Source organism: Diadema antillarum, unplaced genomic scaffold, assembly GCF_040938485.1.
Source record: "Diadema antillarum isolate AM-2024a unplaced genomic scaffold, OU_Dant_1.0 seq00000239_RagTag, whole genome shotgun sequence".
In the NCBI taxonomy this organism is placed as follows: Eukaryota; Metazoa; Echinodermata; class Echinoidea; order Diadematoida; family Diadematidae; genus Diadema; species Diadema antillarum.
Window position 1 is genome coordinate 1,197,426 of NW_027271286.1, and position 26,234 is coordinate 1,223,659.

Below are 26,234 nucleotides of genomic sequence, written 5' to 3' on the forward strand. Positions count from 1 at the left end.
ATCATTGAAAATCTTACAGAAAAGAATGAGGTTCAAATAACTTCCCTGGCATAAAGTTGTAACTTCAGCAGAAGCTCAAATAAGAAATCCTAGTTCCTTATACCAGTGCCCCTAGCCTCTTAATAATACTTATCAACATGAATGAAAATAAAAAAAGTCATAGAAGTAGCCAGTTTCCATGGTGACATACTGTTTCATTCACATTACATACGTAAGCAACAGAAGTTGATATTTATTTGTATTTAAAAAAAGAAAAAGAAAAAGGTGCCTGGCAGGATTCACAGCAGAAATGCTCTGTCACCGTGTCAAATCGTGAATATTTTGATCCTGTTCTGCTCCGCCTGACGCGGGATCTAGGTATTCCTAAGTGGCTGAAATTTTATCCATTTCCCTGCAGACGAAATAATTGCATTTTCTTATTATTTACCCCTGCTCAGAGGAGCTCAATGGATTCAAATGTCACATCCATAAATAAAGTCAACACATGTGCAGTAAACAACCAAATTCACTGTGTGTGCAACTGCGCTGGATGAGAGATAATGCATTCACAGAACTGTGTTTTGAGAGAGAATTTGTGAAGTATCAGTCTGTGATATTGATTGTTTTTGAAAATGAAATGGTATTCATCACTTGGGGGCATAAAAAAAACAAACACAAATCATGATTTGTGTATGTTTTATAGTGGTATTTTTATTTTTGTTTATTGATTGCTTTTTTTTACAGTAAAGTGTTAATTGAGCTTTCCAACTTTTTTTTCTTTTACTTAAATCTATTTCATATCAAAGTCAGTTTCATCACTTTTTTTGTCGGTTATATAGTCACTCTGGTACACACCAGTCATGGATTAATAAAAATTTTGTTAATTTTTAGGTTTTGCAGGATTGTGTATTTATATTCAGTAGTGTTCTGTATGTCATCTTTCAAAGTTTACCATGTATGGTTAATCAATACAGCTCTATGCACTGGACAAGTTTAGGGCTACATTCCCTTTTTATCTTTTTTAATCTTTTTTTTTTTAAAGCAGTATGCTCATGTTAGGTTTGTTTCTCTCACTATCTGGAATAAGATGGTCTTCCTTCTGTCCTGAATTGGTTATGACAATGGTTGGAAGTTATTTCGTTTAGATAGGCTAATGAAAAGGATGGACTGTCACTGAAATATACATTGATATATTTCAGTCTTTATATGAATCAGAATAGGAAATGAAGAGGGTGATGGAGGGGGTTTCATTTTTATTTGCCTTTTTTTTGGGGTAAATTTCTACAGTATATGTTATGTCATAATAAACTTCTGTTGGTAGGATTCGATTCGCACACAATTTTTTTTTTTTATTTACATACAGATGCGTTCAGAGATATGAATGATTCAAGTGTGTGTGACATATATATTTATAGCATATTTGCATATTACTGTATGATATTTTTCTGTATTCATTTCATTACATTTTCTTTGTCTCCTTGCTCTCCATCTCTCGCCCCCTCCCCAGCCAATTACACCCCACACAGAACTCAAGGTGTGGTATGCCTCGGATTATGCCAAGTTACTCAACACGCACATACTCGGCAGACAAGGTGAGCGGTAGATATACACATTGTATATACAATGTATATAGATATATAGATATACGATCTATATAGATATTTAGATATTTACATATGTACATATTTACATATTTACATATTTACATATTTAGATATTTGGATATTTGGATATTTGGATATTTGGATATTTGGATATTTGGATATTTGGATATTTGGATATTTGGATATTTGGATATTTGGATATTTGGATATTTGGATATTTAGATATATAGATACATAGATATTTCGATATATGAATGACTGTGAAATATATGAACATAGTATAGACTATGTTCATATCTATATTCACAGTCATTCTCTTTCTTTCTAAATTCAGAGAAGTTTCAGAATGATTAAAACCATTCTGATGTTTTGCCTGTAGTCGTGCCCTATGTGGCTGCACAAAGTGTGTTTGAAATTTCATTTTTCTCTGCAGCATTGTTGGCAACCTTTGGTAAATCATGCAAGAAATTTGCAAAATAAGTAGCTTTCAGTGCTGTATATCAATGAAAGCAAAATCAATGCATAAATTTGTTTTGTTTTCAAGCTATATTTTCTGCAGAATATCGCATGCAATGCTGATGTTTACTTCTTCATTGATGTTCCTTACTAGTTTTTGTCTTTCAATTTGATTTCTCTATCTAAATCTCTTTTGAGTGCATTATCCACATTTACTACTTTATCAGTAACTGCGCTTAGAAACACCAGTATAAAGCCCCATATAAATGCAATTATTATTATTATTATCAATCTTGTTATTGATCTATAGTCCGTCAGCTCATCCATCTGCCCATCTTTGATACCAACGTGTTAAAGGGATAGTACAGTATTGGTGGAGATGAGAATTGGACTTTTAACTTTTTGCGAGATACCAAGAAAACATTTATGAAATAGTACAGAGCATACCATTTTAAGAAGAATTCAAAGTTTATTTGATGAAAATCGGGTTTGGAATGACTGAAACATCCAAAAACAAAGTAAAACAAAGCGATCGTAATAAAGTATGGGTCCCACACTTGTTAGAATCGCTCTGTTTTGGATATCTCAGCCATTTCAAAACCAATTTTCATCAAATAAACATTGAATTCCTAATGGAATTACATGCTCTTTCATATTTCATATGTGGTTTCTCATTATCTCACCAAAAAAATGTTAGAAACCTGAAATTAGGTCTCAACCAAAACTATACGATCCCTTTAACATTCCATCTCTTGTTTGAAGATTTTTCTTCCTCTGTAATGTTTCTTCCCACTCTCTCACTCTTCCTCTCTCTCCCTCTTTATGCCAAAGTCCTGAATTCTTGGCAGTGTGCTGTACTATTCCCTTTCACTTAAAGGGATGGTATAGTTTTTGGCTGGGACATGGGGTTTCAGTTTTACAATGTAACTTTTTCCAAGATAATTAGAAACTGCGGATTAAATATCAAAGAGCATGCAGTTCTATTAAAGAGGAATTCAATGTTTATTTGATGAAAGTCAGTTTTGAAGGGGCTAAGATCTCAAAAAAGAAAGTAGTCCTGATAAAAAAGGTTCCACTTTATATTTCATTAAGACCTCTTTGTTTTTGAATATCTCAGCCATTTTAAAACCCAATGTTTGTCTTATAAACATTGAATTCCTCTAAGAATTGTATGCTCTGTCATATTTCATAAAAAGTTTCTCATTATCTCACCAAAAAAAGGTTGGAAAGCTGAAGCCTCATCTTGGCCAAAACCATATACCATCCCTTTAATGCTCGTAGAAGCAGGTGGATTTTGATCGTGAATGGAAAGAAGAAAAAATTTGGATTGGGGAGGAATGTGATCATAACATACATGTACTTTAGAGTCTGACTGAATGCCAAGACTTTCTGGGCGGCAGTTTGTTTAGGCCGAGGTCCAGCTGGCATGACCCGCCCTCCTGGCTCAGTCATGAATGGCAAGTCAGTGGGGGTCAGTCTGCAGTCACAGGGAGAAGGGGGGGGGGGGGAGGTAGGTCTTCCCACGAAGGGGAGTTCCCTAGTAGTGCGACTTGCACGAATATCAACCGTCGACCTCCCCTGTCACATGCGTGCGCTCCCGTCCCCGTTTCCACAGTCAAGGACTGCGCCAGTTGTGCGCCAAGTAGCGACGACGGACGTGGAAGGTAGATCTGTGGTTTTGGGGGGTTTGCTGCATGCATTAGGTTGTGAATGAGGTCGAGGTTAGCAGGTGAGGACAGATTGGAGAGCTCGAATTTCAGCCCTCTTTAGCATGTCCCGCCATAAAGTCACACTTGTGTACTTGCAAATATTCCACAATATTCACACAACGAGTTGCTACAAGCAGTTACACAATAGATTGTACATGTATTTTCTAACATTATGCTGGCAGTTTTGACTGACGACAGTTATTTTTTATAATAATTTCCTCTCCTTTATCCTGCGTTAAACCTAAGCAACATTATTCTTACTTTAAAGGAACCCAAGCCCAAAGAGAAATGTGGATTGAGTGAAAGCAGCAACATTAGTAAAACACATCAGTGAAAGTTTGAGGAAAATCGGACAGTGATACAAAAGTTGAGAATTTTTAAAGTTTTGGTGTTGGAACTGCTGGATGAGGAGACTACTAGAGGTTATGATGTCATGTGTGGATAGCAATATAAAGAAAATATAGAGGGAATTCCACAAAAATTCACACTCTAGCAAAATGAAAGAGCACTTGACCATAAACCGCTTTCAGAAAGCAGGGGGAATAATTGCCACCCTTAACATATGTCAGTATCAAGTTGATGGAATGTGTAATTTTCATGAAAAATTAATTTTTTGTGAAATTCCCTTTATATTCTCTTTATACTGTTGTCCACGCATGATGCCATAACCTCTAGTAGTCTCCTCATCCAGCGGTTCCAACACCAACACTTTAAAAATTCATAACTTTTGCATCAATCGACTGGATTTTCCTCAAACTTTCACTGATATGTTCTACTAATGTTGCTGCTTTCACTCAATCCACATTTCTCTTTGGGTTTGGGTTTCCTTTAAAAGCAAGCTTGTAAAGCCTACACTGTAGGTCCCAGTAGTAACTGAGTGTGAGGAACAATATACAGGAAGAATGCAGACCAAAAAAAAAAAATGTTGTTTTTAATTTATTTTTCTCCTTTTCACTTTTACAAGAGACTTTTTGGTAAGCGCACTATGTCGTGGGTGATAAGTTGTACATACATGTGTTACGCATGCAAGGAAGTGAAAGGAATACATAGCACATGTACATGTACAGTATACGTGGATGAAAATTGTGGTAATCTCATATTGAAGGCATTGAAGCGAAAGAGGAAGTGTGGATCTCGAAGTGACCGCATCGTGATCCACCGTGGCTCACGCCACAGCTGTGGTAACCACACCACAATTGAACCCTGGGATGATACATATTATCTGGGCCTATGCGTCGGCGTGTTCCGTGAACTTTGTCACACTAAAGCCGTTGGACAAGGCAGCAAGTCTTCTGTCATTGGCCACAGGTTTTCCTTGATGAGGATTCGTGATCTCAAAAAACAAGAGGCATGTGGTGTGATGTTTAGGATATGAACGCATACAAAGAGGAGTTACCAGAATCATTCATCTTTTTATGGTCCATTAGTGTGAGCACTATTAAGTTCTGGACCACTTGGACTGTGTAAAATGTGTTTGGTACCCAACTTTCTGATTAAGAAATCCTCTAACCATTATGCCTCAAAATATTTTGACCACTTTATACAGGAATCTTGGAATTCCTAGGAGTATATATTGCATTCTCACTTTTTCGCAACCAGGACAAATGATAATACATAGACAGACATATACACACTTTTATGATGGACATTGACAGATATTTTGTTTTTGTTTTGGTTATGGTTTGGTGGGTTTTTTTTTCTTTTTTTCTTTTTTTTTCTTTTTTTTTTTTTCTTTTTTTTTCTTTTTTTTTTTTGGGGGGGGGGGGGTAAGCAAGTAGCTTAAATGCATAAATCATAATTTGATAATTCAGTCTTGATTTAGCATGAACTTATTAATGTTCATGTCTGTAAGTGAAATGTCATCTTTTCTTCCTAAACTTCAGGTGGATAAGAAATTGATATGATTGTAAGACTTTTCACATGAATTCTGCGTGAAGAGTGATCACAATCAACTGAAGATCAAAGCTCACGTTTTTACGAGATCACATACAGTGTACTTGTCATAAATTGATTGGCTTAGAGCAACAGCTAAAGAAAAGTTTGCTTTGTGTATTACAATAATGTGCAATGTACAGATTTACAATGTAGGCATAGGCACACATGCAGAGACAGATTCATGAAAAATTGAATAAATGATTTTCTGAATAAATGATGAAAATATAAAGTTAAATTGGTAGATATATGATTAAATAATTACAGGATAAATATCCAGCTGTGAATCCTTAAAATTTTAAAGATAGATATGCCTAGGTTTGTTTTCTTTTATTTTTATAAAATTTTAACATTGTACACTGTGACTGCTCTTCTCGAACCAAAGTATGTATTGAAAGATATACTTGTAGAGCATCATGAGTGATCACAGTGCTGTACATTTAGATTTTCAAAACTCCACTGAAGTGTCTTAAATTTGCAGATTGTTCCCTTTTCCACTGCTGTGGCAAGCAAAGTCTGGGAAATCTGTTAACGAGAACCGCACTATTTTTGTCGAATTTTCCCCTCACGTATGTATATTCATAGCGTCACCTTTATGATGTGCGGCTTCGGCAGCTTAGTGTGGCTTTCCATGGCGTGAATCACGGCAATTCAATGTCACTTACATTAAGAAGGGATTTAGGCGATTGGATGCTCGCTTATCTACCGTTTGCTTCCTTCGGCGTGAAAATACCCAAATCTTAGTCATTTTTCCAGGGAAGAACGAGCACTCCACAGAGATGCTGTTATCACAAGCTCGCTTGCACCTCTTACTGGGTGGGTAATTTTAGCCCCGTTTGCAAACGTGAAAAAGTGTGCAGTTGTGGGAATCACTTCTCTCCGTTACCTACGGATGCATTTGGCCAGGCTCTTAGGAAAGAGAAAAATAATAATTGCTGCAAGTGTGTACATTCAGGATAGATGCCAGTGAATGGTACCTCTATATAAATCATTCCACTCTGTTATGATACACATATTTTTAATAGTAAAAGGTATTAAATCTTGCAAATTTGAAATTATGTTCAATATCTAAACTCTTCAGAACATCCCAACCCATTATCACATGTTTGTCGTCACAACTTTTCATCATTATGTCATATGCTTCAATATTCATCTATACCTATTCTCTCAAGGGAAAAAAAAAAAGAGCTTTGATCAAGGAAAGTTCATTGGTATTTGAAATCTGTTATAACTATTTAAACAGTTGCCAAATTGCACTATTGACAACACCAACAAAAACATGATGCATTCCAAATGTAGGTATGGTGAAAACAACCAAACTACAGGTTTTCGGATGGTATGATCAATCCAAAACTTCAAAAAAAAATTATAATGATGTAATGCTTTCCTTGCTCTAAAATTATCAAAATTCCTTCTTCTGTTTTGCTGTGTATCACATTGCTTTACATGTGTTGAAAAATTGTTAGGTGAAAATGGTCGTAAGTACCATTCTTGGTTGTCCAGAATCGGAACTGACCGTTGAAAGATGATAGACATTTATTACAGTCGACCAGACGAAGCCATGATACATACAAGACAGTCTGTCTAGAAAACCATTTTGTAAACTCAAATGAGCTGTGACAGTTTGATGGATTGTTTTAAAGTCGATACCATCACCTGGGAATCTTGTTTGTACACAAAGTCTGTTTTTTCTTCCTCGTCTCTGTTTATGCAATTACTTCCTTTTGCATTTCTCTGCGGCTTTGCGCCCAGACCACGTACTGAGCTTAGTCACTCCCGACTCCCCCCGTACTCTGGGACCTGGGTCGCGGGAGTTTAATACTACCAATAAAAAGTGCAAGTACAGGATGCTCCTCTGAAATGATTCAAAATTCAGGAATGTGTCATCTTCGCCGTAACTGCTCATCATCTATTGTGTGTACAATGTCTGTGTATTGTGTGTTAAAGGTCAAGATGAAGAGATTTCATACACATGTATTCAGCCTCATGAGTCTGATACAGAGCGGGTTCTGCAATTCTTGCACATCAACAGCTTCTAAGATTTGTTCAAAGCTTGTGTATGCTTGTGTTCATACAATGTACCTACTGGTTGTTTGTTGTTCTTTTTTTTTTTCATGACAAGTAGTTTAATTATCTATCAAGTGATTGTTGCCCATAGGATCATGTTCTTGACTTTGTAGATCATCAGATTATAAAATGACCTAGAAGCAAATAATTCACTAGGAATATTACATTAATTCAGTTTAAGGAAATAACTTTACTATATCATGTATTCCAATTATTGTGAACACTTGACTAAAAGTGATTGTTTGAGAGGTAGGTGATTCATATTTTAATGATGTTTTCTCCCATTTGCATTCGTAGGAATCCTATCTACTGAATTATAAGATTTGCAGTTACACTGTATCTACATGTACATTGAAAAGTGCAGAGACAGATTTTCGTAGGTAGTGTGTGTGTGCCTTTGAATGAAGTGGCAGAAATGCACAATTTCTTTGGTTGGTTGGTTGCTGGTTTTCCATGGTTTTTGCCAAGTTTCTTGAAAATTATCAAATGTCAGTAGGTCTTTAATGGTGTGGGAAGAGCATATTTAACTCTTAAGTGGCTTCACTATTCTCAGGCTTCTTTAATTTTATCCTTCAAATGTAGTAATACTCAAAAATTTTACACCACTGTAAGCATTTTTTTCAGAGGTTAGATTGTAGTCATGGAAACGAGTACAAGTTGTGGTAGGTGTTCTCTGTTGTCTATAAATCTAATACATTATGCCCAAACAGTGAATTTGGGTGTTGATGGAGGCAAATGCTCAACTACTGGAGAATTGCACAGTTAAAAAAAAAAGAAGAACAAGTTTAGTTTTTGTATTAAATGTACATTGACTTCATACTGCATTTGTAGAGCACCTATGGCTTTGCCACATGTACTTCTTATATACAGTCTATACATTTTTTTTAATCCCATTCAATTCAAATCAATTTTTATTTCCAATGTCACAAATTCTTTCTTTTACAACCATTACAGCAAATCAGTTTACATGCAGTATATGAAATATACAAATTATACAAAATATGTGAAATATACATTACGTCATAACAGCACAGTTTTCAGCGTAATGTCAATCCTAGCAGTCTTCCTTGTGTTTAAAGTCCCAAAGTGATGTCTTGCAAGATGATCAGGTTGAACAGATAAAGATGGCGTAGCCACACACTATAATATTTTCTTTTTTGAATGCTTGTTTGCAGTAGCAACAGTGGTGATTCTTCTTTTGCAATAGATCTTGTGTATAATCTTTACAGATGTAATACAGACAGATAGATAGATAGATAGATAGATAGTATAGGATAGATCAATTAATAGACAGATAGATAGAGAGATAGATAGCTGGATAGGTGAAAAGATAGCTACTGTAGATAGATAGATAGATAGATAGATAGATAGATAGATAGATTAATAGATACAACATCATGTAGATAGATTAAAAGATAGATAGATAAAAATGTAAGATAGATACGTGTAGGTAGAAAGATGGATAGATATATACATCATACTTTTTTTCAGAAAAACCCAACAAGACAGATAGTATACAGAAAGATAAAGGTATATAGTGTAGAAGAGGAATAATTGGCCCTCATGACTCAGTATGTCGAACTTGTTTACAATTCATAATATATATTCTTTTTCTGTTCATTTCCAACCTTTCCACAATTGTCGCAACAGTCTGCTTTAAATGACAGGTTGTGAGAACGAGTTGTCACAGTAATGACCGTGCAATCATGTATAAAATCGTTGTGTGAAAAAGAGCTGCAACCCCCCCCCCCCCCAACCAACACCACTATTACCATATCACAGCGTCATTCACAGTGTATGAAAAAGAGTTTTAACCCCCCACCCCCAGCCATTACAGCTGTTATGACTCTCCGCATCCCATGATCACAGAGGCAAAATATAAGAAATTATAAATTAATAAAAAGCTGCGCGACAGCTTGATCGCCAGTAAGTAAACGCACATGTGACATCTAGGAGCCGTAATCCGGCATTAGATAACCACGGAAATCAACCATCCTCATCCACTGGGCATGCATGTGTGTGTGTCACATAGAGGGCAGTGCTAACGCTTTCCCTGAAGCAAACTTTACTTGAAGAGTTTGGCTGTGTCATTTTCAGATGTGTACCGATGTACAAGTAGCCAACTCAGCTTCAGAGTAAAATGCATCAATCATTATATCAAAAAAGTAAACTTTGATTAATGTTTGGCACCTGGGAATTGTGGGCTTGCCGATTCTTTGTTACTCTACAATTGCAGGGAGCCTGGGTTTCTCTTTTGAAATGATGCAGTATTGGTACAAGCTACATTTACAAATGTATCTGTGTATATATTTTAGTTGTGAGTGTGGCTGTTTCAATTTTATATGGACCTTGCTGTAGCCACCTTAGCTTGAGAGTAGGATTCATTATTATCAAAAAAGTAAACTTTGATGAATGTATGGCACCTGAGAATTGTGGGTTAACTGATTCTTTGATAAGTCTATATTAAAATGCAGGGAACCTGGGTTTCTCTTTTGAAGTAATGCAATATGGACACAAATTACATTCATGTGTTTTACATTTTAGAGCATGGTCTTTCCTCTGAAGCTTTTTAAAAAAAATTCTAAGTTTTCATTCATTGGTCCAAAAATGTTGGAATTGAACATTTCAACAAAGGAGGAAAAAAAATTCTGTTTAATCCATGTCAGCAATTTTTTCTGTTCATCTGCCGACCGCCCAAAAATGATAAATAGATAAATAAAGATATATTTTTGCAGGTCATCGCAGAAGTGTCTCAAAGTAATTTCACCAAATGAGTTAACAAAGAAAAAATACTCATGGTAGAAAATCCATGTCAGCAGCCATTCTATGTATATCTTCTGAAAAAAAAAAGGGAAGGGATATTCTTACAGATCATCACAAAAGTAACGCAACTAATTCAACCTGATGATTGACTATTCTTGAAGTGATCATAACTTCTCAAGTTTGAATTCTTGTAGATTTTTTTGTGTGTGTTTCACTACTTGTATTCCAAATGAATATATCAATTGATATTATCTTCTTTATTATATTTTGTTTTTCAAAGTATATTTGTAATTGTGTATTCACTCTACATACCACTTGTAACTTCTACAGGATGTTGGAAAGTAGTACACTTGTTCCCTGTATTTAACACCAACTGTCAGTCAAAGAAGTCGGTGTGAAAAGACACATGACATGCCTTGATTCTTCATCGCATCAAGATGTTTAATTCAACAAGTCACACCGGGATAACGTTGCCAGCGCCTCGGCCGCGTCCGCGTAATATCGCAGCCGACAATTACTCCACGTGATGGCCTTGTAGTCACAGATGCTCTCTCTCTTCCAAGTTTAAACCGCAAGTGTCAATACCTCGTATTATCCCATTTCCTCGCGCTAAGTGCTCCCCAATCAGTTTGATTTCCTAGCGGCTCTCGACGAGGCTTTGGAAAAACCTCCGCCAGTCCTCGCCGCTGACAAATTTACGCTCTTGTCTGCTGCGCACGTCGCTCCGGCCCGGCGATGTTATCGGGAGCGCAAATTGGCAACGATTGACATAATCTCTATGGAGAGAGCGCAAAAAATGATGAAGAAGCAAAAAAGATTCAAACTCAATCCCCTGTGAGAGCAGAGTTCTGGAAAATCATCCTATTATTCACAATCTACATCAATCTTTTTGTCTGTCTTTTTTTTTTTAGCATCGCAAAACGAGGGAGCGGTGAACTATTGTCTTTCTGCAGTTTCCTCCAATGCCAGCTGGTGTTGGTTGCGCAAAAGCGTGTGGCAATTAACGCTAGTGTCACTCACATGCCCAATGCATGGTCTCTATGAAAGACCCCATTCACAATCACAGATTAAGCCTTTCTCTGTAGGAGCCTATTCTGTCATGTACAAAGTTTATGGGGGATTTTAGGCTCTGGTATTCAACGGGTTATGTACATGAAAGGAATCATGATCATTTCTGTTATGATTCTTCTTTCATATGGTCTCCCAGGAAAAAAGGGTCAGGGGGAGGGGTGTGGGAAGGAGGAGTAGATGGAGAGGATTTTAGAATAAAGATGAAATGAATTTTAATAGATAGATGGTTCATAGAGTCAGGAAGTTGTCATTTCTTGGGTATACTGTAAAACGAGGAATGTGGGAGTGCATTTAAATTTTGCAAATTTCGCGAGCGCCAACATGCGCAAAATTAGAATGCACCCAAAAGTTCTTACCTACACGATGTGCATTGGATGGCAGCAGCAATACACTAAAATTTCATGCTGTGAGAAAGGCTGTCAGCTCCAATTCGTGAAATTTTCATGCCGCGAATATATCGTGTTTTACAGTACCATTTACTCTGAACAGAGAGCAAACCAATGAAACAAACCAACATCAGGCTTGGATGAAAATAGCATAATTTGGCTGAAGAAAAAAAAAATACCAACTATGGAAGAACTGCGGTAGGTGGACAAACAATGATTCAATCACATTATCTTCTTTATATATCTCATCATGAGTGTGTGTAGCCTTATGTACCGCGTCACGACTGAGAGTGACAGGAGGTTACATGTCACAACCAGTGTCCAGTAATTGCAGCAAATCCTCGGGACTCGATACATGCACTGTGACCCATGGGACGTGTCACAGGTGGGAAGATTTAGCTTTGGTCACATGACTCTAGTAAACGACGACAAGAAAACAGCAGTCTCACACCCACACATCTAAATCCAGATCCTAGAAAGGAAGAGTTTTCTAAACAGTGATTTGCAGAGCTATGCATGATGAAACACAGTGGTGGAGACCGACAGATTTTGCTGCCATACTTTAATCCATATGGATGCTATTTTGCAGGATCTAGTCTATGCAATCCAACAGATGAATCATTATGAAATACAGATAGTTATCAGTATGGGTCGAGAATATACATGTATATTAAAGGCCTAAAATAATTGTCTTGCAAATTAATTTACCGCAGTGGGAATAGAGAATCTTGGCATTTAATGATCAAAGTTGAAAGAGAAACATGTGTTTGTTGTGTCAAAAATGGGGGAAAAAATGATACCCGTGAATTCCAATGACAGCCCTGTGGAAAGATTCGTTAAAAATCTGCTCCTTTCAACAAATGATTGGATCTCTTTATATCGCCAACATGACGATAGATGTGTATTGCAAAATTTTAATTTTGTTTTTTATCATCTGAAAAAAATATACTTGTGAGTGATATCCTGCTCAGCAAAGAGTGTTAAATGAATACAGAATACAGGTATCACCGTTCGATAGGAATATCACATTCACAACATTATCACGCTAAGTGGTAACCATCCTAACCTTTCTGTCTAAGATTAAAATTGGCAAACAATTTAATATGATGTGGTCTTATTTGAATAATCTACATGTAAGAGATTTAACGATGTCGGGAGACAAGGCGGCAAGGAAAAGGCGAAGGGGGTGCAAGACAGTGTCAGCGTTCTTTGTTATGGAGCCAGAAAAAAAAAGGAAGAAGGCCGCATGCGGCATTTTGAGTCCAAATTGAGGGAGATGGATTCCTTGTGAAGTGGACGACAGGGAAGGTTAAGGACAATTCCCCCGGGAATTACCGACTGGAAACATTGCGAGCTCTGTCACTCGAACACCAATTTGTTCCCCTACATACATGTACAATGTGTACATGTACGTGGCTGATACGTAGAGAAGGGGTTTAATCCGCAAAGCTGATCATAGGAATGTAAATTACCACTTAAGGTATTGATTTTCCCTCTCTCTCTGTGTCTCACCCCCCACCCCTCATGTTTTTCCTTTCAAACCGAGTTCAGGCCTCATTTGAACCCAAGGTGGCGCCCTCCGCCTCCCAGGGGGCTCATTACTCGTAACACCATGTCGTTCAGTCCTGCTGGCAGTGGTAATAGTTGGCATGAGTGCGAGAAAGGATAGATGTCAATTGACCAAAGATTATCACTGTTAATTGTAGCATGGCTGTTTGCTTGTTTTGTTTTTTGTTGCAAGGGGGATCTGAACACACACACACACACACACACACACACACACACACACACACACACACAAGTTGTATGTGATTCTATAGCAGTATGAAAAAATAGATAAAGAGGGTCTAAACGAAACAGCTTTCAAAAATCAATTTTGTAAAGTGATGCAAAAACTTATTAATCTCATGTGTGGATACCAAAATGTCGCTGGTTATTGTGATCTGCATCATGATGCAAAAATCAATCTATCTTGAGTTATGGGCCTTGCCCAGTGTGTATGAATCATGGCACAGGAAAACAAAATTGTGTTGTTTTTTGTTTTTGTTTTTTTCACCCAGTGGTTCAACTTGCTACACTAAGCCCCTGGTGAGGGTGCTTCAATACATATTAAGACATCCACAGTTAATAGATTTAAAGTGATATACAGGCAGTAAAGTAATTTATCTAATTGTATTTTCTCTTTTATGGATGTTTGTGAATGGCAGCATATAAAGTCTATTTTTATCATGATCCCTGCAAATGATAATTCTTTTGTAAAATGGGCTTTTTCTAGGATATTCATATTTTCAAGCTCTTCTACACTGTGTACATGTAGCTAGGTGAAATTCTGGCATCCAGTGTGTAGTCAGAACCTTTTTCCCCCTCTAAAAGTCAATATCATGAATATTATTTTTGTGTAATCTACAGTCAGAAAGCATTCATGCAATCTTAAGGCAACATTTTGTCTGCATGGATAATACAAAAAGGTCCTGTCACAGTGTACATGTAGGTTGACATTCATAACAAATTTATATGATATTTATGCAAGAACAAGACTGAACTGTCCTTGACATTTTCCATACAACGCAATGAGATTTTTGGTTCAAAAAGGACAAGTGTCATAGAACTTCTTTCTTTTTTGGTGTGTGATATCAGTAGAAATAATTCAGTTGTGCTGATTCTGGTAACTTTTCCGTAATGTGCACATGTCTCTATATAGTTCCTGGCACTAGCATCAGACATCTTCCTAGTGTCTATTTATGCATCTCTCATATCTATGTATGGAAACATGTTAGATGTTTATATCACCAGTGGGTAGTCTTGTGCCCCTCCAATTTAATTTGGATTGGACCCCCACACAAGTTGTTGTCACCTCGCTCTAATTAGTTAATGACAGCGGGCCTCCACAAAACATTCATGTACTTGCCACCTCCTTCCCCTCCCCCCCTTCTTCCCCCATTCGGATGTGTCTGTCGCATTCTCGTTAATAGGCACCAAACGGTTGTCCCCATTTGCTTTATCCCAACCCCAGTATGGGGGAAAGGTTCTAAAGGGAGTGCTCACCACACACTTAACAGAGCAGTGGTTATTGGTCAGAAGCTGCCGCACCCCTTATTGTCAGCCCCCCTTCTCCAACTCTTGGGGGAGGGGGTGTGGCAGTGGAGGGGGGGGGGGGTGGGGTCTACCACCTGTTCACACCTGTTCATCCTTGTCCCCTGGGAGATAGATGAACTTCTTTGTTGCACACTTCCTGTGATTGCGTAATACTCCACTGCGGTTATTCTCTTCCCGACTCCGGTGCTGGCCATCCAACGGACCGCTAAGGCAGGGTGGATATGCACTGCGCCTTGATCGTACCCCCTCACGAACTGCAGTAGCCCCTTGCCTACAATGTACATTTAGCCCATGGACTGCTTTGCATGGCACATGTGTTCCTGATTAATGTTGCTAGCTGGTGTTGATGAAAATATTTTCATAATCGCTTGTGATTTGCACACATGAATTGCATAAGTTCAGAGTGGAGTTACATCATTGTACACCAATTTTTTTTTTTTTTTTTTTTTTTTTGGGGGGGGGGGTGATTGTGTGTGAGTCATTGCTTACAGCAACACAAATGCACACACAAGAACATGCTGCAAATGCATATTATTGGAATTATCTGAACTCACTGCCACAATGATTTCCGTTGATCTCGCCTTGTTGCTAAAGTGCCAACCAATGTCTGCGTCATGAGCTGAGTATGAGACAGTTTAAGAACCAGTGAGATCTTATGAAAGATGGATACAATGAGCGATAGGGGACTGGTGGATTCGTGTGGAACTCTGTGTGAAAATGGTCGTCTTCTCCGTCGGCCTGATACTAACGCCGCTAAACTCAAACTTCTCTTCCTCCCCAGATGAACAAATGACCAATCTGTCCATCCCCTCACCACCATTCAAGCACGAGCAAGCAGCGGATTCGTTCTTCACGACTTTGAATTCACGCCAAGAGCACGGAGAGGTGAGTGTCTTCTCCTTGTGTTATCTTCTTGTTACCTCCGCCAAGGGGTTACGTATTTGTCGGTGTCAGTTTGTTTGTTTGTCTGTTTGCAAAATAAGTCAAAAAGTTATAGCAGATTTGGATGAAACTTTAGGAAAATCTGGTAATGACACGTGGAAGAGATGATTCAATTTTGGTAGTAATCTGGGAATTTGTATGGATTTTTGACAGATTGTTGATCTTTTGGCATATAGGGTCAATGAACTTGGGAATTCAAGCTGCGCGTATTTGAGGTTTGCATACGTGCTCTAAAACACATGCTCTGCTTGGGCAAGGCACCGTGCAGCTGGAATCTGATGATGTAAACAGAAGGCTTGTGTATTGAGAAATTGGACGATTTTCAGCATGTGTGTATGGGTGGAAATTACCTGCATTAGTCTGCACTCTCAGAGTGATTTTCTAGTTGTTACTATTATCTTTCTTCATTCTAATATTTAACCCCTTCAGCCTTGCAATTCATGATTGCCATTGACATCATTCAAGCTGCGCATATTTGAGGTTTGCATATGCACTCTAAAACACATGCTCTGCTTGGGCAAGGCACCCAAAAACTAAACTAAAGACGTATTTATTTAATCAATACTTTGGTCATTTTTCGTAATTTCTGTATTGTTGTTGTAGTCAGTTGTATTGTATTACATATGTATTTTCTAATTGTATTGTTATTATAGAAATGTTTGTAAAGCGCATAGAGACTTCAGTGTAACATGCGCTATACAAATAAGCAGAATGTATCATTATTATTATTATTATCACACACAGTGAAGTTGTCAGTGCTAGTGACATCGGTGTATTGTTATTGTTGTTGTCTTGGGCCGTTAGCTTTAAGTATTCACGGCTGAGTTGGTCGTCAGGACATGCAAATGTATTTATGTACATCAAATTTTAACTTTGATATCTTTTTTTTCGGGTGGGGGGGAATGATAAGAAAAAAATTTCAATTAATCTAGATTTCATGTATTGCGTATGTGGTGATTTTCCTTCAGAGTTAAGGTTTTCAGGCATGGGTGATGTTTGCTTGAAGAAACATGATTTTTTTTTTCTCTCTCTCTCTCTCTTTGTGCGATTGATACATTCCATTGTTAGAAGTCTTTAAGCTAACTATGCTGTTTATGTCTCATTAATGTTGGTAGAATAGGAAATCTGACAAAGACGTGTGTCCAAAAGAGACAGCTCTTGAGGCCATGTAGTCACAACCTCATTCCCTGATTTGCCAATTTTCCAATTTGTTATTTTGGGGTTTGCTACTACAGCTGTAGCATCACAGTTTTGGGAAAACATTCATTTTTATTGAAATAGCATATCACTTTCTTATTTTGGGTCCAATTTTTATGAAATCTTCATTATTTTACAAATTAAATTTATTTTTTTTATGCATGTACTTTGTTTAGATGTTTGTATATAGATAACATGTATCATTACAGCTCACCAGTATGTATATTCACATATATTTTTGAGATGACCTGTGCTAAAATGAAAATTGAATTTGAGAGAAACAAAAAAACCAAAAAAACAATTCAAATGTAACCATGAGGATGGTCTAATAAATATGTATTTTACTCCACATTATATCATATCCAGGCCAGCACAAGTTACCAGTGTAGTGACAACAACAACAACAGCAGTCCCTCCGCAGAACCCTGGAAATGCTCCAACTGCAGTGAGGTTTTCAGCACATTCGCACAACTCGAGTCGCACCCCTGCGAGAACAAGCGGGCCAAGCGCGGCCGCAAGCCCAAGCTGAAGTTGGGCGACAACCACAACTCATTCGCCGCCACTGCCGCTGCCACCGCCGAAGGTCTGATCGTCGCCAGCAACCACGGCGGAAAGGAGGAGGACGCCCCAACCATAAAATTGGAGAAGGAGAGCAAAACGGGTAAACCGAGGAGGGGTCGGGCAAAGAAGGAGCCCAAGACTTACAGCTGCGCCGAGTGCCCCAAGGTGTTCGTGAATGCCGAGAAGCTAAAGACGCACACGTATATGCACACGGGGGAACGCCCCTTTGTCTGCTCACACACTGGCTGCGTCAAGGCGTTCATTTCCAAGTACAAGCTTTTGAGACACATGGCAACGCACTCGCCCAACAAGATGCACAGCTGCACGTATTGCAACAAGAAATTCCACCGCAAGGATCATCTGAAGAACCACCTTCAGACCCATGACCCCAACAAGGAGGCCTTCCGGTGCGGGGAGTGCGGCAAGGTGTACAGCACCAAGCCGGGCTACAAGAAGCACCTCGCGCTGCACGCGGCGGCGTCTGGTGAACTGGTCTGCAAGCTGTGCGAAAAGGACTTTGAGAGCACAGAAACACTGCTGCAGCACTTGAAACTTCATTCAGGGAAATCGACGGGTGTGAAGGAGAAGAAGCATCAGTGTGAACATTGTGACAGGAGGTTTTACACGCGCAAGGATGTGCGTCGACACATGGTAGTGCATACGGGTAGAAAAGACTTCTTGTGTCAAACGTGTGGACAGAGGTTTGGCCGCAAGGACCACTTGGTGCGGCACACACGCAAGAGCCATAAGGAGGACGATATGGAATTACGGGTACGATTAGGGGAACAGTTACAGGCGGTCGGGGTCACCACGGTGCAGCACATGCTGGGGATGCAGCACCTGCAGGAGCAGCAGCACCACCAGCTGCAACATCCCCACCACCTGCAGCAACACGCACACCACCAGCAACAGCAGCTTTCCCACCACCACCATCACCAACAGATGTCACCGATGGCGCCGCAGCACCAGCAGCAATTCATGCACCCCATGCAGCAGGCGGTGCCCCAGCTGCAATCCGCGGCGACACTCCCGCCACCGCCGTGCACCATGTCGCAACCACAGCAGTTCACCGAGCTGCTGAAGATACCGCCGGTGCCACGGTTCAAGTCCCAGATACCGCCCAAAGTTACAATCAAGAACGAAGTGCATAAGATGAATGACCCCATGGACATTGGTGGACTGGACGCCTGCAGTGTCGGGCGGGGTCAAATGATGCAGGATACACTGGGACCAGGCGGGGTGGACCTGGGCCAGCTTTTGGGGTTCCTCCCACTCAACAACATGCAGCAACAACCACTGGCACCGGCTGCCCCACCCACACCAACCTCCCCACCAATGTCGCTCCCTCCTAACACGCCCCCAGCAACCCTTCCCCAGTCACCCCTCAACATCCCCCAAACTCAACTACCTCAACCAGGGATGCACACTCCAGACCAGACGGGAGTGCTCAATCCTGCCCCCATGGACAACCATATGAACCATTTACAAATGCAGCACATGGGCCCCACCCAGGTGCCGTTCTCTGGGATGCACTCCTTACCAAGATTTCACCAGGCCTTCCAGTAAGGACTCCTGTACCAAAACACAAAAGTGTCCAATTACAGACCCACTCATCCCACCACTCACCGGCAAGCTGTAAAGAATTGAAGTTTTGGTCTTTGAAGTAGGCAATACGTCCATATATGGAAGGGATAGTAAAATGTATTGATTCAGACAATATCATTCCTGGTCATATGTTAAAGTTCCGTTGCAGTCAGGCTAACAGGTCTGGTTGTGATCACATCACTTTAATGGGTATTGTTAACTGCATGAAGTATTTATAAAAACTCTTATCCTAATGTCAGTTATCGTAAGATTAAACCATAAGTAACAGACCTTGAAAGTTCTTTTGTCGAGAGTGAACATTAAATCACTTCCTCATGAACGTGAAAACCATCTCAAATAATTGTCTGAGCCTGTCGTCCCTCCTATCAATCACATCGTATCCATGGTTACAAGGTGTCCCGGAACGAGGAGTCCAGAGAAATCATAGGAGAGCATTGAAGGCACAGATGCACCCCCATGCTCCAGTTCAATGGAGCGTGATTAAAGAGCGTGTACGTGCAAAAGGTTAAATTGTGATCCGTGAAATGACTGTAGTCGAGAGCACGCGTCTGCCCAGCCATCCTTATGTACACCGCATATCTTGTATTCCTAAGATTATCTCCCAGGAGTGTGTATATATTTGGTGTTGATATTTAAGACGTAAAAGGCAGCGTGCCGGCGACTACACGACGAAAGACGGAACGGGATGGTCCTCTCTCCACCGCAGCGGGACGCATTGTCGAAAAAGTCTCTCTTACGTTTCTGGTATACTCTGTCAGTTTGAGATTATCAATGTATGATGTAAATTTTCCCCCCGATTTACATGAAAGATACAGTAACTAAGTGTGTAAGTGACATTATATCCCAGCTGATGTTGCACGTGTGGGAAACGTTGCATATGTGCTACCCTATGATTGATGATTAACCATGTAGACTGCCCAAGAAATTTCTCTCGCCAGAGTAGAGACGAAACCTACCCTCGCCTGGCCTCACTCGAATAGTGCAATCAAGTTAACTCAGTCTCCATTACCTTGATGTGGCCATGAGTGGACAAGGAAGGTGTGCATTTGACCGTATTGGGGACACTTTCATTAATGCTATTGCCAGTGCTATAGCGCCCTCTTGTGGTAATTTCCTTCTTGATGGACAGAATATCGGAAACGTATTACATGGCTAGTTATGTAAGATCATCTAAATCTTTCACAGTAAATGCTGGACATATCCTTCGGTTGCCGACAGGCCCTTACCTTTATTTTGACATTGTTTGTATGAAATTCATGAAGGGGATACTTGCTTTCTCAATAGAATTTGTGATATCTAATCCAGTTGTCACCCCACATTATTCTGACCAATGTTTCCACCATTTACATGCACAAATTGTACCGGGGTGCAGTGAGAAAGCCCCAGTAATAAAGGATCACCACATGAACAGTGGTAGAGTGGTAGAGAACTCCGTTTCTTGGACAAATGCACAGCTTTTACACCCTTTCTACCATGTCGTGAGATCGAAACAGCTATGTTCAGAAACCTACAGCGGAATCCATGTGTTACCTGGGTGATATGAGATATGGGATAACAAGCTGGTTTGTATTACAATTTTGGCACATGTTTTTTACCTCTACTAAAACAGTCTTTCTCTTGATTTGATTTTTTACTTTCATCGATCTTCGGTTGGTTGTGTTTTTGTTCTGTTTTTTTAATGACAGATGTGTATTTTTTATGTTTATACGTTCAGAGCAGTAGATGGCATTTGTAACAATGATGTGATGTATTGTCCTGTCATCAGCTTTGTTTCACAATATGCAAAACGAAATGTTGAAGTATGTTTTTATGAAATTTTCATCAGTTAATTTTTTTTGTACTTATGCAAATGTGTTAGACAAAATTATGCACATGTTCATGTTCGAACTCAGTATTTCTTTTTTCTTTGCAATAAACCATGGCATTGAGATATTATATTTGTATCTCACCACAACTTGGTGACCTATCTCAAAATCAGGTGATTATTTTTTTAACACAGTACTCTTCACATCTGAATGGTCGTTTCGTGTCCACATTTCTGTTTCACATTCGTGGAGAAATGTTGCTACCGTATGTCTAACGACATTCACTAAAAGACAACGTATGTTAGGTTTGCCTTTTATTTGTGTTTTTTTGTTCTTGTTTTTTTTTTCCTTTGTGAGATTTTACAAGTGTCTTGATTGAGACTACACTAATTTGTGCCAGTGTATTCTTTTGCTAACCAGTGATCACCCTAGCATCTCACTGGCTTGTCGTACGAGTTCCGCGAACCTGACTATGAATTCCAAAGTATAACGATCTGTCTCTGATCTATGATGTAACAATTAGCTTTGTTGGTCGTTTAATAGTGTACATATAGTCACATACATATGGTATGATACATATAAATATATATATATATAGCTATCGTCGAGTGGTCACGTTTTGCGATAACCATATGGTAAAATCCCATGCTCGTGTGTATATGTCACGAGATTGAGTGTTCCCTAACAGTGTATATTAAGACTGGCATGTAAACCGAGTGCTAGAGTGTTCAACGTTTTCCGTGTCTAGTCAGTAGCGTATTATGGAAATGCAAATAGAATATGACTATACTGTATTAAAACTCTCTTCAGCAGGCTTGCAGACACTGACCAGTTTTGTTTAAACCAAGTTAGAGGAATAAATGACGAGAAAGCAGATTCATGTCATGATGCATTTTGCACCACCAGAAGGTTTTTTATTCTATAAATCAGATCTATGTATATCACAATCATTAGGGAGCTTCAGGTAGAGGAGTACCATTATGTCCTACTCAATCCAGCCCAAAGAGAGAAAACATGGGTTTATCAAGATAGAATAAAGGTGCACTAATGGAGAATGAGAGTATCATACAGCAGACTAAAGGTGTACTGAGGTTGACTAAAGGTGCACCAAACTAGAACCCTGGTGTACTGAGATAGAATAAAGGTGTACTGAACTAAGGTAGACATGTGCCAGGAAAAGATAGACCTGTACCAAGGTCATGATGAATGCAAGGCAAGCTAGGGATAAAGGTAACCAAGAATAAATAAAGGATTACCCGCTACTTATGCTAAGTAAAGGGACATTTGCAGATCAAAATGCTATTGTTTCTGCTATTACCAATTCAGTGCCAAGTTGCTGCAAAAAGCAACAGTTCTTTTGATTTTTTTGACAGAAAATCAGCCTGTTACCTCAATTAGCAAATGGATATTTGCAGTAACTCTGCGATAAGTCTACTGTAGGCAAAGTATGTTGTAAATATCATTAGATTGCTCTGTGTTGTTTTAAAGCATTCACTTTTAAGTTTGTTACGTTATCACCGAAACTTTTTTTAAAATGTTTCATAGAGCAGCTTATTAAGTCTTGCAGCTTATGAATTAGATGTTTTAAAGTCTATAGATGAGGTCATAATTTATTTAAATAACACGAAGCAACTGATAAACTCTCTGTAACTCACTTAAACAATGTCAAATTATACTGAAATGGATTGTTTTCGATTTTGGTTTTTGGTTTTGTAGCGAGGAGCTGCTGAGCACGCTCATCCAAAATGGCAAGAGGAGTCAGAAATTTTTGCAGTTAATTCACAACTATTGTCACCATATGATGGGCTGAAGTAGTACATGTGTCGAGGCATTCAAATTTAATGTGGTCACTTCACTCTTCTAAGATTATCAGTCGCCTCGCAAGTGTTACCAGTCACAGCCCACAGCGTAACCCAAGGGCAAAATTTTAGACAATTCAATTCTACTTTGATATCGCAAAGCCCCACTGAGCGCGAGCGTTTTGATTATTATATGTAAGAACTGGCTTGACACAAAGTCACGTGGGTGTGTACGTGGACACTGTCAAAAGGGTTTCATTTTCGAGGCATTTAATGAAGGCATGTCATATATCACAGGGTTTATAGAGAAAATTCAGGAGGTAATTATGTTGCAGTAAATCGTCTGAAGAAGCCCACCAGTCGAGCAACTCTTTGCCTCTTCACTTGTTTAGTAGGAGGTTTATGGTGATGAAAGTTTTGTAAAGTTTTAGAGTTGGCATTTTAAATCACTGCTTTAATGACACCTTGTATGAATTTTGTTTTTGCACTGCTTTGTTTTGTTTTGATTTGTTTTATTTTCGTCCAATGTGTGTCGACTTGACGCTGTCGGTCAAGGTTTTGTTTGTGCTGGGGGAATACACGTGACCAGACTTCACTGATGACCTCAGATTATGGGCAGGGAGCTAAATTATGTGGTAACATTTTAGGTACCCGAAGTGTGGGAAATTTTATAAAACAAAACAGTCCGTACGTTTGCTGATCTGTTAGCATGGACAAAAATATTCAACTCTGAGCCAGCTGTTTGCCTCACTCTTAAGTAATTTTTTTTTGAATGATTCTTGCCAAACAGAGTCAAGAATCTTTAATAGTTAACACCTCTACTGCAGAGTTGTGAAAGTTCAATATTTACATTATAGCATAAAGAGTTCAGATGGCTTCAACAAAATTATGTAACAGATGAGTATAACACTGCGATTTGTATTCAGTTGGTCTCTGGGAAAACCTTTAGCCCTTGTTGAATTGTAAGATATCGATGTAGTTGAGCTGGGCATCTTGGTAACGGCAAACTTGTCGCCGTTGTTTGGTTTGTCTCTGTGAGACAGTTAGTGGATGTGAAGATTTGCATGATTTCATCTGTTTGTGGAGTGTTCTCCGTCCACAGAATGGTCAGATTGGAAAGGTAAAATTCCACCCCATCCAGTTCATGCTATCATGTTTTCACTCCGAGAAAAAAAAAAGAAGAAAAAATAGGCGTCGTGAGATATCGCGACGAGAGTTTGGGGTGTATCTCTGCCGAGAGTGAAAGCGATGGCATTGAGGATAGGGGTTAAAGGAAGGAAAAAGGAAGTGAAATGAAGGAATATTTTGTAGGAAAGTGTGCCGTAGTCTCACTGTAGACCGTGCACGCATTTTCTTCTACAGGTTCTGGAACGAAGGCTAATGTCATAAGTTTGTTTGATACAGTGAAGGCATTTATTTCAAGAGGCTTTGAGATGCGAATCCATATGCGCACAGCTTTTATATTTGCATTAGTTTCAGTTTGCTTGTGTGTGTTTTAGTTTTGCGGTATATACCAGTGATGCTAAATCTATTGGACAACCGTTTTATTCAGGCATACCAGAAGAATCCTCAGTTGCGTTTATTTACGTTTTCGGGTAAATATCTCTTCCAGCGGGTCTTAAAAGTATACCTCAGTCATAGTGTCGCTCTTTTGTATCATTTTTTTTAAAACGTTTATGTTAAATAGGACAAGCAATCAAGAGCCGTGTGCTCTATGGAGTTTTCTGACATTTATTAATAGATGTAATAATTCAGGGGTAGTTTTTGACCAGTTTATTCACTTAAGTCGTTCACTCTCAAATCATTGCGCTCATTCTGTATCTAATTGAGGACATTTCTTTCTCGCTAGATTTAAAACTTTGCCGTTTTGAGGAGAACATCCAACATGGAAATCATGTTGATAAAGCTTCAGTCAAGATGCTGAGATTTTTTTTTATATAATTATTTTGATGTAGATGACAAAAATGTGGACAAAATGCAGGAATTAGTGAATGCACTGAAATTTCATGAATGACTCAAAACATTCGGCTCACACAACCCCATCTTGGTGCTTTTATTTTCCGCAAATGTGTCATAAATAAGAATTGCCAGATGCGTACTGTACGCCACACAACATCTCATACTTTTGGGGGCATTAACTCCATCAGATGTCACAAGACAACAGGAAGACAAAAAGAAGAATGCTGCAGTTGCAATACATAGTTTAGGTTTGGTGGGTATTTACCCTTTTGAGTACCAATTTATGATACTCGAAATGCTTGTATAACAGTATTAGTTTTGTGTTATGAATTCATGCTGCACAATGATTTTAGTTTGCAGTATTTATACCTCGCTGATATTATTTCGTCCTTGGTCATTTTTCTCCATTTTTTTTTCTCTCAGCCCTCTCGGATTCTATCTGTGTTGTAGACTGTTGTGTTAGTTACTTTGCTCACAAGTCAGGGAAAAATAATGATGAATTTTATGATTTTGGCTTTTCTGTCATGACATGGAGGATTTGACTGCTGAATTTGCCACATCCACTTTAATGTCCAACCGCTGCAATAGATCATTCAGATCTCTGCTTAGTTTGTTGTGAGAACAACACTAGATCTTTACAACCTAGGTTCTCCAGGAACCTTAGCTCTTCTGCTCTGTCCTTATTTTGTTTTCTTGTATTTTTAATTTTTTGCCATGGATGCAGATATTTACATGATAGCTTTCATTTAAGAAAGAATTTGAACAATGTACAGAATTTTTAGGAGGAAGACTTCTTTCTTCATATATAAAGCTACAGTATGTCCCACCACACTCCATCCTAAGGGAGGTGTCATATATTTAGTATGTTGCCTGGGCAGGGATGGTCTTGAAAGATTCATGGAAGAGTGCAATATGGTCTGAGAAAGGATGATATTTTTTATGTTCCCCCCGAAAGTGAAACTCACCCGGCTTGCTGACTGGTACGTACATGCAGTGTCTCATGCAAGACGTGTAAGCAAAGAATTGATAGGCATTGGGTTACTTTTGTGCATATTCATACAATCCAGACACAATGATCCCATTTCTTGACTGGTTATTGAAACTTTGTGAGGTAGACTTTATCGTCAACAAGTGTTTGAAAGCAGTTGTTTTGAGCAGCAGCCAGAAATCATCAGTTTCTAACTCCTCGCTAGGTGCTATCTAATTTGAAAATGGAGTGACCTATTACAATGCTAATAGTTGGACCCTGAAGTCTGCTATTATTGTATCGAAACTCCTGGGTCTATTATGCACTGTATATTCA

The 26,234-nt window shown here is 38.9% G+C and overlaps 1 protein-coding gene across 1 annotated transcript in view; it reads left to right on the plus strand.

Moving 5' to 3' along the window:
* Nucleotides 1-19,908, plus strand: part of LOC139729425 (uncharacterized) — a 182,482-nt gene extending 162,574 nt beyond the window's left edge. Inside the window, exons 7-9 of the mRNA XM_071640350.1 lie at nucleotides 1,487-1,571; nucleotides 15,845-15,948; nucleotides 17,569-19,908. Coding sequence (XP_071496451.1) covers nucleotides 1,487-1,571; nucleotides 15,845-15,948; nucleotides 17,569-19,329 — 1,950 coding nt within the window. The 3' untranslated portion in view covers nucleotides 19,330-19,908. The remainder of the gene's footprint in view (nucleotides 1-1,486; nucleotides 1,572-15,844; nucleotides 15,949-17,568) is intronic.
* The last annotated feature ends 6,326 nt before the right edge of the window (nucleotides 19,909-26,234 follow it).